Here is a 17,500-nt window from a genome sequence, read left to right as displayed (position 1 = left end):
CAATTGTCATGTCCCTGAAAAAAACATGGCAGAAGAAGTCACGCGTGACATGGCTTCTTCAGATTGGTTAAAATTAGTGGTCCATTGTTTGTTTCGTGCACAAAGTGTATCTAAAAATAAATCAATTTGTGACTGAGCTGGGGCAAAACCGAAAAGTGATAGATCAACACTCTTATCTAATTCACTCCTACAAGCACTTAAGAACAACAAGCACAACACTGGGGGATTTGTAATCAGAAAAACTGGTTAAACGAAGAAAGGACAATTTTCTTTAAAATGTGTATTCATGGCTTGAGCCCTTTCTTGTATGGAGTTGCTTTCCTGTTGTATGGGCGGTTTTGATCGTCTTAGATGAAGGACGCGCGCGTCCATGTGTCAGATTCCTTAGCGTACTTAATGACACTACTTCTCCTGTGATACCCGCTACAAGTTGCGGCATGTGACAGATCTGCTCTACATCCACAAATATGTCAGGAAAACGGTAACTGAGAATAAAGAATCAAGACTGATCAGCCAAACTTAAGGTAAATTTATGTGTGGAAAAACCTTATGGCCAAACGGCATGAAAGTAAAATGCCCGAGTAAGTCATAATTGATAACTAAAGTTTCTCATTCTTTAACAAAGCTGAAAATTCACCATCTCCTCTACAACCACTGCAAGAATGTCACATTTCGACATCTCCGTCCAAGCAGTATACAGGACGTCTGTCAGGTCTGTCACACGAGGCTAGTTCAATGGCCAATGCTTCAACGAGACTCCTGAAGCTAAGTGGCAGAGCATTCGAATTTCTTATCAGAAAGTCTTCGGTTCGACTCCTGGTTAGAAGTCATTATACATAAGCCAATTTCTTATCGTCCAACATGGTTTTTTTCAAGACGCATGTACACATGGAGCATGATCTATGCAGTTGCCCAAATGTGAGAACAAAAAAATGCGTGTGATGGAAAGTTTTTTGTCAAAAAACTGATTAAACACGATATAACAATTTCGACAAGGTGAGACGACGAAACTGTAACTGAGTACAGAACTGTAAAATGGTCTATTTGTAGAAATGAACTTGCTACCAAATGCAACAGTTGATTCAAGGGGTCAAAACTATATCAGATCGCTAACATGTATCAACGAAGTGAAATCTATTGCTTCATGAAGATCCAGGGTCCGAGACCAAACATTCAACGCGCGCCGAACTGCGAAATTTATTTTGGGAATGGAAAGATCACGTTTCCACACCGGCCTCTCCCTAGAGTCTCTATTAGGGAACTTAAGGACGTTCGCGCTAATTGCTTGTGTGCAACTTTTACTGCGCAGGTAACACGACTGTAATATGTCAGTCGTTACTCAAGCATTAGTTCGACAAAAACGCAGGGAAAATTTTCCAGATCGGCTAAAGAATGGCACATTTATTTCCAATTCATCATGAAACGTTAAAGAGAAAGGACCTGGAGGCTGGAAAAGGTCGCTAATCGAGTAGTGGTTGAAAGTTTTGAAAACTCGAGGAAGGTTAGTTTTAGTGAGCGACGTTGCGTAAATTTAATGGGGTTGGTTTTTTAAAATGTTTTTATTACGTTACGAACTTCTTAGTTTAATCGTTATTTATTTTAACACGGTAAAAAAATCCACCAGGTTTTAGTACAATGTACAACTACATAACAATATTCAATAATAACAAATTCAGGGGCGGATCCAGCATTTTTTGAAAGTGGGGGCCGAACAAGAATACTAATCAGCGCGCGAGGAGGGTCTGGAGGCATGCCCCCCCGCAGAAAATTTTGAAAATTTGGGTACTCTTACATGCACTCTGGTGCAATCTGGAACGTAATGTACCAGGATTCCATATTGAATAAAATTATAAGTTATGGTTATAATGATGCATGGTTTTTGACTCTTCGCTTCAAAGTCACAAAATATATATAATTATATATATAGGCATTAAGATTTTACGTTGTTACAGTCTCTGTAAGAAAGGTTGACTGCAGACAAGTATTTCGCATCCAGTCTTCTTCCTCATTTCGAAAGGATAATATTAGCGCCTGTAAGTTGAAAGTTTATTCGCACAACTTTGGTCATACTATTAGCGAAAAATCACGCTTTAGCTAAAAAAATTGAAAGCTCCAACAGACTGCTTACAAAATGATAAAATTATTGTATATTTTGACAAAAAAAAAAATCTCCGACGAACTGAAAGGGGGGGCCGCGGCCGCCTCGGTCCCCCCCCCCCCCCCTAAATCCGCCCCTGCAAATTTGTATCTAAAAAGTCTTACTTATAATTACACTAAACTGCACCTGTTTTCCATGAATGCCGTGTTTCTAATTTAACTAAAATGATCATTTCACAATTTCTTGAAATTATTTAGGGATTTCACTTGCCTAAGACTGCAAGGTAGACTGTTCCGGAGAGTTGCAACTCTATAACTAATGCTCTTTTTTAGGTAGTTAGTTCTTGGTAAAGGGACATTTAATTTGTTTGCAGAGTCCCTTAAGACATAGCCTGGCGTACTGCGCTAAGTAAAGATGGAGGATAAGTAGACAGCAACCAGATCATTAAGAGCTTTGAACACCATTAAACCTAGTTGAATTTGACGCTGGGCAATCAGGTCTTTCCAACCAAGTTGTTGTAACAAGAACCTATCGTCAGCATCATAGGAGGAGGAGGTCAAAATGCGAGCAGCACGATTCTGCAGTTTTTGTAATATTTCTGAAAACGTCTTGCCGCAATTCCCCCAGACCATACTACAATAAACGAAATGGGGTTGTACCAAGGCATTGTAGATGTAATGCAGTATTTCTGGCGAAACAAAAGGTGTAATTCGCTTTATGGCCCCAATGCAGGAGGCAATCTTTTTGGATAGTGTGTCGATATGACTATCCTATGCCATGTTATCATCAATAAGAATCCCAAGTGATTTAGTGGTAGAAACTTGTTTTATAGAAACATTATCTATCGAAAGTTCAAGGGATTCAGATAACTTACTCAGTTTTTGTCTAGAACTAATTAACGTAAACTCGGTTTTAGTCGTATTTAGGGTAAGTTTGTTGCTGGGAAGCCATTTGTGGATGTTACTTAAATCATGATTCAGACTAGACTGCACTGAGTGTAAGTCTGCGCTTCTAGAATATGTTATGTGGGTGTCGTCTGCATACATACTAGGTTGGCAGAACCATAAACAATTTGGCAAATCATTGATGTAGATCAAGAATAGAAGATGGCCTAGGATAGTTCCCTGAGGGACCCCACAGCCCAGAGAACAGACTTTGGAATTTGGAAAGCGAACCATTGACGACACATTTCTGGGTACGGTTATTTAGATACGACTTAAACCAATCGAAAGCAGAATCTTGTATTCAGTACAGACTAAGTTTAGCTAAAAGAACATCGTGATCTGACAATATCAAATGCTTTTTTCAAGTTCAAAATGAATTCCTGTTTTTGAATTTCTTTTCCTTTACTTTCATGAAAATAGAGCAGAAATTATCTTCTCTTCCTAATCCACTTGAACAGTGCGGACCTATGCAGGGCCGTAGCCAGTATGAGGCAAACCGAGGCACTTGCCTCGGTCATTTTTTCGTGATTCGTTAAAATAAAGCGTAATTCCAGTGTTGTCTTCAAAATGTACTCGTCATAAATACCTAAAATACCTACGAAGAATATTTAACGATGAACATTGCCTCAGTCATAACTTTTTTCTGGCTACGGCCCTGCTCTGAGGACACAGCCAGAGATTATATTTCGCAAAAACCACACTCAGAAAGATGAGAAAGACGGCAATGGAGATATATGATACAAAACACTAACCAAATGAAGATAAAGCCTGCTTGAAACTTCGTTGCGATACTTGAGAAAGTTTACAAAAACCTTTCATCGATCGAGCCTGTCTTGGGTTCCAGTCCTTCCCCGACAAGTCATGCAAAATCGTGACAAACTAAATTTTGCAAAAGCTTCGCAACATCACATCGATTTTACTCGTTTAGATCATCGGTGACACCTATTTTTTAAGACATGAATCATTTGCTCTTCTTAAAATGTACAAAATGTGATGAAATAAAAAAAATCACCATGTAAGAAGTTATTACCGCGCACCGGTGGCTCAGTTGGTTGAGCACCGGGCACCGGGCTGTCACGCGGAGGTCGTGAGTTCAACTCCGGCCGGTACCAACACTCAGGGTCTTTAAATAACTGAGGAGAAAGTGCTGCCTTTGTAATTACATCTGCAAATGGTTAGACTCTCCAGATAAGGACGACTTTGTAATTACATCTGCAAATGGTTAGACTCTCCGGATAAGGACGATAAGGAAAGGAGCCGGAGGTCCCGTCTCAAAACCCTTCAATGTTCATAATCCTGTGGGACGTAAAAGAACCCGCACACTTGTCGCAAAGAGTAGGGCATGTAGTTCCCGGTGTTGTGGTCTGTCTTCTGTGGTGTATCATGGTTGGGAGGGTAAATGCTCGGAGATATTAGCTACACCAAGCTACTCTAAAAATCCGAGGGTAAATAAAGATATATGATGTGATATGATATGATCTTTTCTAAAATTTTTCTTTCCGCGTGTCCTGAGTTCCGGAACTGGTCACAACGGGTAGGGCTTGCGAAAACGCTCGTTGAGGATTAACTCTACTGTTTACGACATCCCCAGCGGCATACAATTATCTAAAAAACCCACTCCTATATTTCTGTGCACAGAAACCTTCACTCTAACATATTATTTTTTATGATTTTCGACGGATGAGTAGACGAGGCTACTTAACAATTAGACCCGCAGCCCGCAAGGGCTACGGGTCAATAGACCATTAGGCGATGCCGAGTGGGCTATTGACCCGTGGCCCTTGAGGGCGAAGGGTCTAATTGTTTTAGTATCACCCAACTAGTCGGACAGAAAAGGCAATAATAAAAATAGCAAATGCAAGTTAAAGAAATACTTATTTGGGAATAAAAGGAAAGAGAGTTTCACGCTTAGCGTAGCGTAGCCAATCAAAATGCAGGATTTGCAGTAGTCCACAAGTTGGGTGATACTAAATCTCGTTATGATGAACTATCTATCGAAATTAGGGCATTTTTCCCTTGCCTTTTTCTCCGAAACAAAGTCGGGCTTGATTCTAGATTACCCCCTCACTTACATTGAACCTTAGAAAGCTGCTACCGCAGTCCCGCAGTTGTGCCTAGTTTACTTGTGCTACCGCAGTCCCGGAAGTGGAGCGTAATTTACATATGTACTCCACACTCGGCACTGCCACCACAGTTCCGCAGTGGTTAAATCTTTCGCCGTTGTTATGGCAATTTTCAAAAGCTGGAACCAGGGAAATGCCGCCCAAAATCTGAAATTACATGGCCTGAAAAGGAAAGGAAAGGAAAAGGAAAGGAACTTTATTTAAGTGTTCTAGCGCTGGAGCGCTCATTGGGGACACTTTAAACTGAAATAAACAATGAAAGTAAATCAAGTCAAATGTTGGTTTTTGAAACTGTATCGATGTCTTGATATGTATTCTAGGGTCTATTGTCCCTCGACATTTTGCGAAGTAGTTGAGATTAAAATCATTGCAAGGAAGGTTTGAGGGAAGGTATGCGGCTTTGTTTAATTATTGTCTCTTCCCAAAAAATAAATATCATCATTAATCAATCCATCAATCAATAAATCAATCGCCTTCTATGGCTTGATGTATAATTTACACTTCTGCGTTTCCATTCACATGAAAATTACTGAAATAAAAGCTTCACTATAATGAAGAGGTGAACAACACAGCACTCGTATACTGATTAAGCCTAAGCGCCCGTTTCAGTGATAAGGCCTAAGCACTCTTTTAAAATCTTAGCTTTTATTTTACGGCTCGGTTAACTACACGTTCTACCGAGAGCGTGTGAAGAATATAGCACTCGTTTTTTCTGATTAAGCCTAAGCGCTCGTTTCAGTGATAAGGCCTAAGCACTCTTTTAAAATCTTAGCTTTTATCAAGGGCACCCAACGAGAATATAGTTCAAAACCTCTGAAACATAGCATTGTTAAACGTATTTTGGTATTTAAACGTAGATATAGGCATTTTTTTATCCCCTAAAAATTTTTCATCTGTTCGGATTTCCTAGCTGAAAGTTTAGTGATCCGAAAATTATAGGGATCAAAACTTACCTTTTCGAAAATTTCAGCTAGAAAAAAGGCTCCCGAAAATTTTAGGTGACCTTTTTACGGTAAAAATCCTGTTCGAAAATCCTAGGAGAGGCAGGCAAGCAAGAAATTTTACATCAAATGTTACGAAAATTCTAGATCTCAAATCGCCTTCCGAACAGATATTTTCTGAAACTTGACGTTGGGTGCCCCTATTTTATTTTAGGGTTCGGTTAACTACACGTTCTACCGAGAGCGTGTGAAGAATATAGCACTCGTTTACTGATTAAGCCTAAGCGCTCGTTTCAGTCATAAGGCCTAAGCACTCTTTTGTTTTCTCACTTACATTCATTGCCCACTATGGGACTGCGGACCGCGGTAGCACTTTCAACAAAAGCTTATTAACCCACTACGGGAGTGCGGACCGCGGTAGCACTTCCACAAACACTTAGCCGCCCACTCCGGGACTTCGGACCGCGGTAGCATTTTCAACAACACTTAGTCGCCCACGGCGCGACCTCGGACCGCGAACCGCTATAGCGCTTTCCACGATACCAGTCATTCCCTGCCGGACTGCGGACCACGGACCTCGCCATCTGAGCACTAAGGCTCCTCAGTGAGGGGGTATTCTGAAATCGCTCCCAAAGTCGGTGACCCCCAATTTTTTTTTTTTCATTTTTGGAATAAGTAATTTATGACCTAATTTCAGGCGAGAAATGAAACAAATTTCAATGTGGGAAGATTTTCGCGCGAACGTCCTTAAGCAACAACAACGGCGGCGGCAACGAGAATGTCACTAATTTGCATATTTAGTTCGCAAAAACAATAGCTTTGCACGCTGTGCACGTGCTTTTTTCACTTTTGTCCATTTCTTTGCCGTTGTCTACAAAACAACAGGGAGCTTAAGATTTCACGACGGGGCGGCGGACACAACAACGCCGCAAAACAATGATATCATTGGTTAAAAGAGCATAAATGATTGTGCTGCATGTGCGGCACGGATTTTAGCACGGATTCTTGAGGTACTCTGCACAACAACGACGTGAAATTACCAAATTTGAGGTTATGACGACAACGTGAGCATGCAACAGAAAATCTTTCATTCTCTATTTTCACATTGTAACTGCTTGTACCAATTTAGTTTTAGGATACTTCGCCCAAATTGTATCAAGTGAACGAGACAGAATAACCGCGAAAGACTTATGGTAAAGGTAAGTGATATTTTGAGGTGACGTTTTTGTTGACGTCGCCGTCGTAGATCTTAAGGTCCCTAACAATGAGAAATAGCCAAATATGAGGTTTTATGAAGACCGTCAGAACTTCAGGATAAACTTTTATTTTACCCCCTAAATTAAGCGCCGTTCCGACCAGTGTCACTTTTATGGAACTTCAACACCCATGCCATATTGAAAAAGTTGAAATAGTCACGAAGTGATTACAATAACGCGAATTTATATGGTGAGATGATGTTCTCGTTGCCGTCGCTGTCGTCGTTGCTTTAGTTCCCAATTGGGGTTAGGGGTGGGGGGGGGGGGAGGAGGGGGTTAATACGGCAACAAAAGTGGTTTTATATGCTTACGGATTCAATTACATTCCTTTTGAATAACAACGTGTAAATGGGTGTCAGGTAAAAGACTACCATCGTCGCGGTCACTCCTGATTAAGACCCTAAAGGGAGGGTGTCCAAACGTCGGTTCCTGAATCCTAACCACGTCTGAATAAATTCTAATTCATAGACAAAGAATTCAAATTTGTAATTCCTTGGTAAAAGACGCTGAATTGAATGGACTCGGGCATGAGTTATTGGTCCAAAAATACAACTGGGATCTCTAAAGTTACCCAAATATAGAACCACGGGCAGCTCAAAACACGTAACGAGTGCTACCTGTGTCTTCAAGAGAATAGAATTATCATGAGGGAAAACCAAAAATATTGTAGATTGCGAACAACTTAAATAACTGGTTTTTAAGAGGAAAGCAATGAAACAAACTTACATTTAATCGTTTGTGTGAACTTTTCTTCTACTCTCAGGCCCTCCACGGACTAGCTATAGGGATTTAGTTGTCGACAACTATTTGTGATCGACAGATAAATAAGTCCGTCTACACACACTGGCGCTCAAATAAGCTGCTTAAATACTGATTTAGCAACCGATGCGCAGGAAGGTTTGGCAGCAAGAGCTTACCACGCATGCTCACGTGTTCGTGCATTCAAAATGGCGACAAGAAAGGAGAAAAGCGGCAAAAGAGAACGCCGATTTAACGACGCAGAAAAATGTGATTTGGCTGATATAATATGCGACGAAGAAACTCAGTACTAATGCAGATGGGGATCTTTACCAAGTATTTTACTTCTGCAATCTTCCATGTTTTAAGCCGGCGGGGAAAGCCCGCTGACAGAATAGTGCGGAGATCTAAAAGTGGTCGACAACTAAAACAAAAGTTTTCACACACTAGAAAAACGCCAAAAAATGAGGCCGTCGACAACTATTAGTTGTCGACAACTTGCGCCACAGACTACGTTTTTTAGTTGTGGATAACTTTTAGTTGTTGCTCACAAATAGTTGTCGACAACTAAATTCCTAGTCTGTGGAGGGCCTCATGAGAGCAGTTTAGTTCAATTTTCTTGTCTCATTCCACAGTAATTTGATTGCCAGTGGCTATTCGTACGGGACCCGCACACCGACCTACATTTCCTATTCATACCCGAGTCTTCTCAGAATGACTAAAATTAAATTAAAGTGAAATTAAACAGGCATCAATGTCGTTGTTTGATAGCTGAACTGTATATTAAAGAATTAAAGACGAGGTAAGACTTTCTGAGTGTAATTGAACCTGTAACATTCATTCTAAGAAAACTCCCGTATGAATAACAAATATAGGTCGGTGTATAGGTCCCGTACGAATAGCCAATTTGAATTTTATTCCTATCTATCCCTTTGAAAGACAGCGTTGGCACTTGAGACGTGAATTTGGGCTCCCTGTGATCTAATCCAGTTTCCGGCTGCTCCAAAACTGCCCAAAACGCTGCAAAATGGCAGTTTTTTCGCAAAACGTTTCCATTTGAGGCTGATTCGAACGTTTTCGACAAGTTTTCCATCTCAAGGCGATTTTGAAGAAATGACCGTAAGTTTTTGACGTAATAATATTCACGAAAACATTTCAGCGCGTTGATTGGCTGAGAGCACTTCAATTAATCCCAATATAATAATCACTCAACTTAATCAACCAATCACAGAATATATCACGATAGCCATAGCAACAACCACTTACCCTACCAAACTTCCAAAATGGACAAATTTGTAACATTAGACAGTGAAAAAGGAATGCATTAATTTTGTTTTCTCGGAAATATAATTGTAATGGTTATGATTAATTGGGAACAGGAATTCGTGTCGTGCAATTTGGTCTGTAATGATACTCGTGATTAAACAAATTGGACTTCCGCTACGCGCTCGTCCGATTTTGTTAATCTGCACTGGTATGATTACAGACCCAATTGGACTCCACTCAGTCCTATTACCATTATTAATCACTAAGCGTAGCAATTTCAATCACGTAATTACTTTCTACAGTCATTTGAAAACTGCTCTATCTCACACCAAAACGCAAAGCCAGTTAAAACCTGCTCACAGGCAATTTTCCTGCTCTTAAAGGCCAACTACATGAATTCGTGTTGCACTCGGTGCGCTATTCTTACGATTGGTTTCGGTCAATTAAAGTTTCCTCGAAATCTTTAGTGTTGGCGATTAGAAGTTAGGAACTTTAAGTTCTACGACGGCGACGTCGACAAGGTCTCTTTAAAATGTAAGTTTGCACTATCGTTAGGCTTTCGCAATTGTTGCATCTTGTTCACTTCGTACAATGTAGGCGTACTATTCCAAAAATAAATTATTACTACCAAGGGTAAAATGGAGAATGAAAGGTCTGCGTTGTCGTCAAAATCACAACTTTGATTATTTCAAGTCACTGTTATGCATAGTACCTAAAAAATGTGAGCTAAAATTCGTGACAAACGTGCAGCACTATTATCTTTTCTCTTTTAAACTCTGAAATTGTTTTGTGGCGACCTCGTTGCCGTAGCAATCGCCGTTTATCAAAATAGGAACTTTAAAGATCATATGATCGCGGCGTCGACGAAAACGTCACCTCAAAATAAAACTTTGCTCTACCCATAAGTCTTTCGCGATTATTCCATTTCGTTCGCGTCCTACGATTTGGGCGATGTATCGTAAAAATAAAATGGTACGAACGCTTTCAGAGTGAGACTAGAGAAAGAAAGATTTTGCAGTCAAAATCTCAAATTTGATTACGGAGCTTACGCAATGACGACGACGACGGCAACGAAAACGCCACAAAACAAGAGCTCGGCACGCCCTGCACGTGCGTTTCATATTTTAATACACCTCTTTGCCGTTCTCGTCCTGAGAACGAGGCGAAATGACCAAATATGAGGTATTGTGGAGGACGTGATCACCTGACGATAAATTTTCAACTTTTCTTTCCAAACATCCCCACAGTTCGAACATTTTTAATCCTGGAATAATTGTGCACACTTTCCATGCTGAACGACTTGGAGTAATTAGTACAATAACGGGAAACAATATTTTTTGACAACTTTCTCGTAGCCATCGACGTCGTCTTGTGTAAGCTCCCTAATATTTCAAGTCATTGTTATGCACAGTTCTTTTGTGACCAATGTGACCCGGATTCCATTCCCAGACGCGGCGTCATATGTGGGTTGAGTTTGTTGGTTCTGTACTCTGCACAGAGAGGTTTTTCTCCGGGTACTCTCCTCCAAAACTAGTCTTCTCTGCGGCCGTCTTTCTGGGTATCGATGTCACCCAACGAAAAAAACAGCTGCTCACATTGGAACCACATTCCTTTCCCATTGTTTTGACGGTCTGTTAAAATGACTAAAAAGGTAAGCCAATTGAGTGTGAGGAAAGTTAATCGTTGCGATTTTCCGGCAGACCCATGCAGGTATTTGGATTGAAACCCCCAAAAAATCTTGACCGCCCAAGAAAGAGTCTTTCTTTTCGGCGGCAATAGTACCATAATTTTGCAAACTTATACAGTACTGGAACTATTGTGTATTTGCCCGGTTTCTGGGCGCAGATCAAATCTGTGTTTTCACCAAGGCAAAACCTCATCGAAAGTAACAGAAAGCCTTGCTTTACCTACAATACTCGTCACATTTTTTGGAACACTTATCCCCGTTTACCACTTCCTCCAATGTTGATTTTCACAACTACTAGCAGTCGCCCGAAAAATCTCAAACAACACTGAATTGAGGGGAGGGGGATATGGTATAGGCTACGATCTTGTAACACGATGATTCTGGACCATTCGCTAAGTGTTCCAACTAAATATGTCTAGTATTATAGGCTTTTTACAGACGCAGTCAGATTTTGACTTTACATTTGTTTGCTTTGGTTTCAGTTCTGTTTTCATGCATAGTGGCAGTTGAGACAACGTGAAATTAATGAAATTGTGCGCATGGGAAGACTTGATTTTGATGTCAATAAAAATATTGACTAATGTGATTATATTTACATCCTTTCATTTTTTCAGTCCTCTACTTATTCTTGCGCTCATGCTCAACACCAGCACTTTTGTGTTGATTGAGCGCATTGATAAAACGAGAGGTACTATTGGTCGAGTCGTCGATACAGGTCCAGAAAATGAAACGTGAGCAGCCGTTCTTTTCGGGGGAGCGGCAGCGAAGGAGACTACTCCAAAACCAACGTAACATTTGATTTGCGTTGAAAATGTTCATATGCTCATGTGTAAGAACGACTATTTTCTTTGACGAGTTTTGCCTTGACAAGTCTTATTTGCTGGTGTGAACGAATTAACAAGTTTTCGTTGACAAGTTTTCAATGTAGCCAGCGAAACAATTAAACAGCAGACGACAAAAAAACTAACCACGGGGCGCTATTACAGTGAGTCATCACAAGAGCAAGACCGCTGTGCGCCCGCAATTTCGCAATTTTCTTGACAAGTTTTCCTTGTCGACCTGTACAGACGAGCCAGTTTTGCAATGTGTCAATTTTTCCTTGACAAGTGCACTTGTTCAAAAGCTAGCATGCTACCTTTTGAACAAGTGCACTTGTCAAGGAAATAATGTTCTTTTTTTACACAACAGCAAAAAATTGCCAAGTCAGAACTTGTCAATGAAAACTTGCTCGTGTGTTACCGGCTTTAGTGCTCCAGGGCTAGAACGACTAGACACTTCAATAGAGCTTCTTTCCTTTCTTTTCCTCAAAAATGTTTGCTAATATGCGTGTCGCACGTGCAGCACGATTATTGATTGACGCTCTTTTAGCCAATGAAATTGTTTTGTGGCGTCATCGTTGCCGTCGCCGTCGCCGTTTATCAACTAGGAACCTTAAGATCTATGACCGCGACGTCAACCAAAGCATCATCTCAAAATATAACATTGCTCTACAGTTTTGGCGAGGGGGGTGAAAATAGAAAATGAAGGATTCACTCTGCTACATGCTCACGTTGTCATCATAACCTCAAATCGTCGTTGGGTAGAGTACGGCCAGAATGCAGCAGCACGATCATTTATGCTCTTTCAACCACCGATATCATTGTTATGTGGCGTTGTTGCTGTATCTGTAAAACGTTTTTGTTCTCTGACACGTTTCGTCCAGCTAACGTAGACGTCTACAGGGAGTTTTACAATAATGCATTAAACGCCTGTATTTAAGTCATATCATTTTGCCATCAGATATGGCTTAAATACAGGCGTTTAGTGTATTATTGTAAAACTCTCTGAAGAAGTCTACATTAGTTAGGCGAAACGCGTCGGAGAACAAACAAGTTTTAGAGATACAGTTCGCAGAGTGCTGCTCACTAGTTTAGTTTTTTAAATTTACCACAAAGCTAATAATGGCAGCAACAAAATGTTCAAAATATCTAAGTCAATAACAATATGTCTATAACAAATGTATCATGGACTAAACTATGTATACAAGAAGAATGCTGGCAGTTATTTAGTGCACTTTCAAACCGTCAACTTGATCCACCTGGCTTTGGAAAGATTCAACATTTTGTCAAACACAGGAATGTCGGTTATGCTGTCGTGAATGTCTTGACAAACACTCGCAGGAACATTTGTCAAACTGGCATTGCCCCTGCAAAGGATCCAGTATTGAAAGAATTTTTGACGTCAGGTGTTCTGGGCAGTCATTTCATTGGTGTTAAGGAAACTTGGAGTTTTAAGGCCATTCCATGCAGGCAGATCACCGCAAGGGTGGCTTTTGTCAGAAGTGATGGTGCTGGTATGGATGGCTATGTCTCTCTTGTTTCAAGAAGCTATCAGCATGATTAGTACAGAGGAACTTTGTTGTTATAATTACTAATATATAGATTTAGCCAAGCCTAAAAGCGGATAGAAATATAGCACTTCACGTTAAACTACACTCTCTTCAGTTAATTCTGTTTAAAATATAAGTGCTACACGGCCAACGTTTGTATAAACGTAACCTTTCCTTGAAATTCTATACAGTCCGGTAATTACGTGTAGAAATTGTGTATTTTCTTCAAGGTTGGCCAAAGCTAAATAATCAAATGAATCGATTTGGGAGGCAAATGTCTATAAGCGAGACAACGAGCTTCCCTGCCACTTTTCATATGCAACTGCAAACGTTTTCCTTAGGCAAACGTCTAGAGTTCTTTTCGTGATTTAAGATAATGCTTAGGCCTAAGGTTAGCATTTTTGTAAACGTTGTGGTTGTTTCAGCTATGGTGCCCCCTACCCCTCACCCCCTACATCCCAGCCCCGGAATAGTCATGCCGAAGTTGAGTGCTCTCACCGCTGTGACAGCTTGTGTTGTACAACATCAGGGAAGCTCGTTGTCTCGCTTATAGACATTTGCCTCCCAAATCGATTCATTTGATTATTCAGCTTTGGCCAACCTTACAGAAAATACACATTCCCCGAGACTGTCACTTGATTTTAAATGAACGTTGGTATACCAAATTAAAGAGGTTTACTTGTCACCAGCTTCACGTAAAATGAACACCCGAGAAATATACAGCAAAAGCTTGGAGTAATTTTGAAGAATTTAAAAAATAACACGACGGCTAGATCCTCAGTTATGGAAGCAAACCGTTTTGCCAATCCCTTATTTTTATCAAGTGATTAACTAATCCTGGCACAGACCCTTACAAAACAAGGCACAAATGCAAGGACTTGGACAGTATTACTCATACAATCGAAGAAAGGAAGAAAGAAAAATTACACATCGACGCATCAGAGTCCAAGTGTTTTTCTCACGTTTCTGAAAAAAAGAAACAAAGAAAAAAACAAACAGTGGGTTAAATGGCAATACGGAATTTCGTTCTGATTGGGAAGTAAATAATATCTCAATTATCTTAATTAATGAAACCATGTGTGCTTGGTTAACAGCAACAATTCCTGTTCAGTGTCACCTCGACGTGTAGACTGTAAGACCTCAATAGCTAACTTCACTTCACTTCTCGTACGTAACTGGAAGTCAGCTATCAGGTATTAGCCAACGCAGTTCGAGTAAAAAGAACTACACTGGCAACCGATTTTAAAACCATTTGTATTTGAAGAACGTACCAGCTCCTTTCGACAACTTGCTGATTAAAAACATTTACAAAGTACAGCAATTCAGTCATTAAAGTTATATTCAAATAGCACTTACCATTCTTTTCCTGTTTGTGTTGCCCAAATTCAAAGGTGACATCATCGCCAATTAGCACAAATGGCGCCCAGTACTTAAAGGCAGAATAAGTCTCCCGAAGAGATTTCATAGCATGGTGAAGAGCTCTACTTGCACTTTTTCTATCTGCTAAGTGTTCGTAGAAACTTTTCATGAACATCATGGTTGCCTTGTCGTCGATTGCCCAGAGTGACACCAGAACAGATCGGGCACCAGCACACAGGAAAGCCCTGGCTATTCCCACAATACCCTCAGATTTCACCTCTCCCTGGCCACTATGACAGCAACTCAGCACAACAAGTCTTGCCTGAAGATGAACTGCGTGAACATCACTCAACGTTAACATGTAATCTTCCTCTTCCGGGATCTGTGATGTGGGTTTGGGATTTGGGGCCAAAGCAATTTCTCCAAATTGGTCATCTCCGTGTGCAGCAATGTGGATTAAAGCAACTGACTTCATTCTTTTCAGCACCTCAGCTTTGGTTGCATTTTGACCTGTAAGAGGTGTGGTGTGCAGAAGTTTTCCAATCATTTCCACCTCTTCCTTTGCACATGGCAACTGTTTATACATGGGTCCACCGGTGCCCCAAGTGACTTCCTCCAAGCACGGATCGCCCACAAGCAATGCTTCATTCTTACTTTGGAAGTCGTCAGGTGCACTAGTGATCACTTTAAAAGCAGTCAGGGAGGGAATTGCACGGATCCTGACAGAGTCACTCAATGCAGAAAAAGGAGCCAAGCAAAATGGTCCATCAGGAACAAAGACTAACTCATCTTCCTGGAGCAAGTCTGCCATAGGGCTGACTAAGACATCATACAAGGGCTGTAAACAGTTCACAGAGAAGCTCAAGGAGTGAACGGTTTCCTCAACAGCTTCCCTACTGCACAAGAAGTCGTTGCGTTGTCTGTCAAGGGAACGATTCTCACATTGTACAACAGTTCCCACACCGATCTCTTTAAAAGTACTTTCCATCAGTGATTTGGCACTTCCATTTTCGATTTCCTTTTGTCTAAAATTTATCCCGATATCTTTTCTTAGGAACCAGAAGCTGATCGTGTTCCCATCAAGTGCTGTGAAAACAGTTTGTGAAGGTAAATCGTTCATTCCAAAACTTAACTTCATCGTAAGTGTCGCAGAAGGTTTCTCATCAACACCATATTGCATCTTTAAAATGTCTCCCAAAGCCTGGGCTCGTCCTTGCTCAGCAGCATACAAAGCCTCATCTACCTGACCACTCTTCAAGAGTGCTGTCCACAGAGCGTTGTATGCAAACTGCTTTGTGTCACGAAAGCTTATTTTCCATGCATCTTCTGACTGAAGAAGACGCCTTGTTTCATCATAATAATTTATGCTTTGACGATAGTAATTCAGAGCTTTGCTCAAGTAGTCTAAAATTTCATGAACACAACCGAGGTGATAACACGCCAATGCCTGCCCTATGGGCTCCCCAACTTCTTTCGCGATACTAAGCTCTTGATTGTGGTACTCGATGGCTTGCTTAAAATTCCCCAGACTTTGATAAGCGATGCCGAGATTGCCATAGGTTGCTCCTTCTCCAGCTTTATCCCCAACTTCTTTCGCGATACTAAGATGTTGATTGTAGTACTCGATGGCTTGCTTAAAATTCCCCAGACTTTGATAAGCGATGCCAAGACCCGAATAAGCTTTTCCTTCTCCAGCTTTATCCCCAACTTCTTTCGCGATACTAAGATCTTGATTGTGGTACTCGATGGCTTGCTTAAAATTCCCCAGACTTCGATAAGCGATGCCGAGATTGCCATAGGTTGCTCCTTCTCCAGCTTTATCCCCAACTTCTTTCGCGATACTAAGATGTTGATTGTAGTACTCGATGGCTTGCTTAAAATTCCCCAGACTTTGATAAGCGTTGCCGAGATTGCCATAGGCTCTTCCTTCTCCAGCTTTATCCCCAACTTCTTTCGCGATACTAAGATCTTGATTGTGGTACTCGATGGCTTGCTTAAAATTCCCCAGACTTCGATAAGCGATGCCAAGACCCGAATAAGCTTTTCCTTCTCCAGCTTTATCCCCAACTTTTTTCGCGATACTAAGTTTTTGATTGTGGTACTCGATGGCTTGCTTAAAATTCCCCAGACTTTGATAAGCGTTGCCGAGATTGCCATAGGCTCTTCCTTCTCCAGCTTTATCCCCAACTTCTTTCGCGATACTAAGATCTTGATTGTGGTACTCGATGGCTTGCTTAAAATTCCCCAGACTTCGATAAGCGATGCCAAGACCCGAATAAGCTTTTCCTTCTCCAGCTTTATCCCCAACTTTTTTCGCGATACTAAGTTTTTGATTGTGGTACTCGATGGCTTGCTTAAAATTCCCCAGACATTGATAAGCGTTGCCGAGATTGCAATAGGCTCTTCCTTCTCCAGCTTTATCCCCAACTTCTTTCGCGATACTAAGATCTTGATTGTGGTACTCGATGGCTTGCTTAAAATTCCCCAGACTTTGATAAGCGATGCCAAGACCCGAATAAGCTTTTCCTTCTCCGGCCCTGAAACCCATTTCTTTAAACATGGCTAATGCTTCTGTGTAACTTCTGATGGCCTGATTAAAGTTGCCTACTCCATAATAGTATTTACCCAGATTGAAACAAGCCCAGCCCCTCCGTCGTCTGTTTCCCTCCTTTGTTGCAACACTAAGCTCTTGCATATGCTGCTCCAAAACGTCCATTTTG

The 17,500-nt window shown here is 40.9% G+C and overlaps 1 protein-coding gene across 1 annotated transcript in view; it reads right to left on the bottom strand.

The window, feature by feature from the left end:
• Positions 1 to 13,944: 13,944 nt before the first annotated feature.
• Positions 13,945 to 17,500, bottom strand: part of LOC137980426 (tetratricopeptide repeat protein 28-like) — a 54,837-nt gene continuing 51,281 nt past the window's right edge. The window contains exons 10-11 of the mRNA XM_068827871.1: positions 14,778 to 17,500; positions 13,945 to 14,387 (exon numbers count right to left, since the gene is read on the bottom strand). The exon at positions 14,778 to 17,500 is cut by the window's right edge and continues 47 nt beyond it. Coding sequence (XP_068683972.1) covers positions 14,380 to 14,387; positions 14,778 to 17,496 — 2,727 coding nt within the window. The 5' untranslated portion in view covers positions 17,497 to 17,500 and the 3' untranslated portion in view covers positions 13,945 to 14,379. The remainder of the gene's footprint in view (positions 14,388 to 14,777) is intronic.

The sequence above is a fragment of the Montipora foliosa genome, chromosome 12, assembly GCF_036669935.1.
Source record: "Montipora foliosa isolate CH-2021 chromosome 12, ASM3666993v2, whole genome shotgun sequence".
NCBI classification, from domain to species: Eukaryota; Metazoa; Cnidaria; class Anthozoa; order Scleractinia; family Acroporidae; genus Montipora; species Montipora foliosa.
Note: the sequence above shows the minus strand (reverse complement) of the source record. Positions and strands in the feature narration are given on the sequence as shown.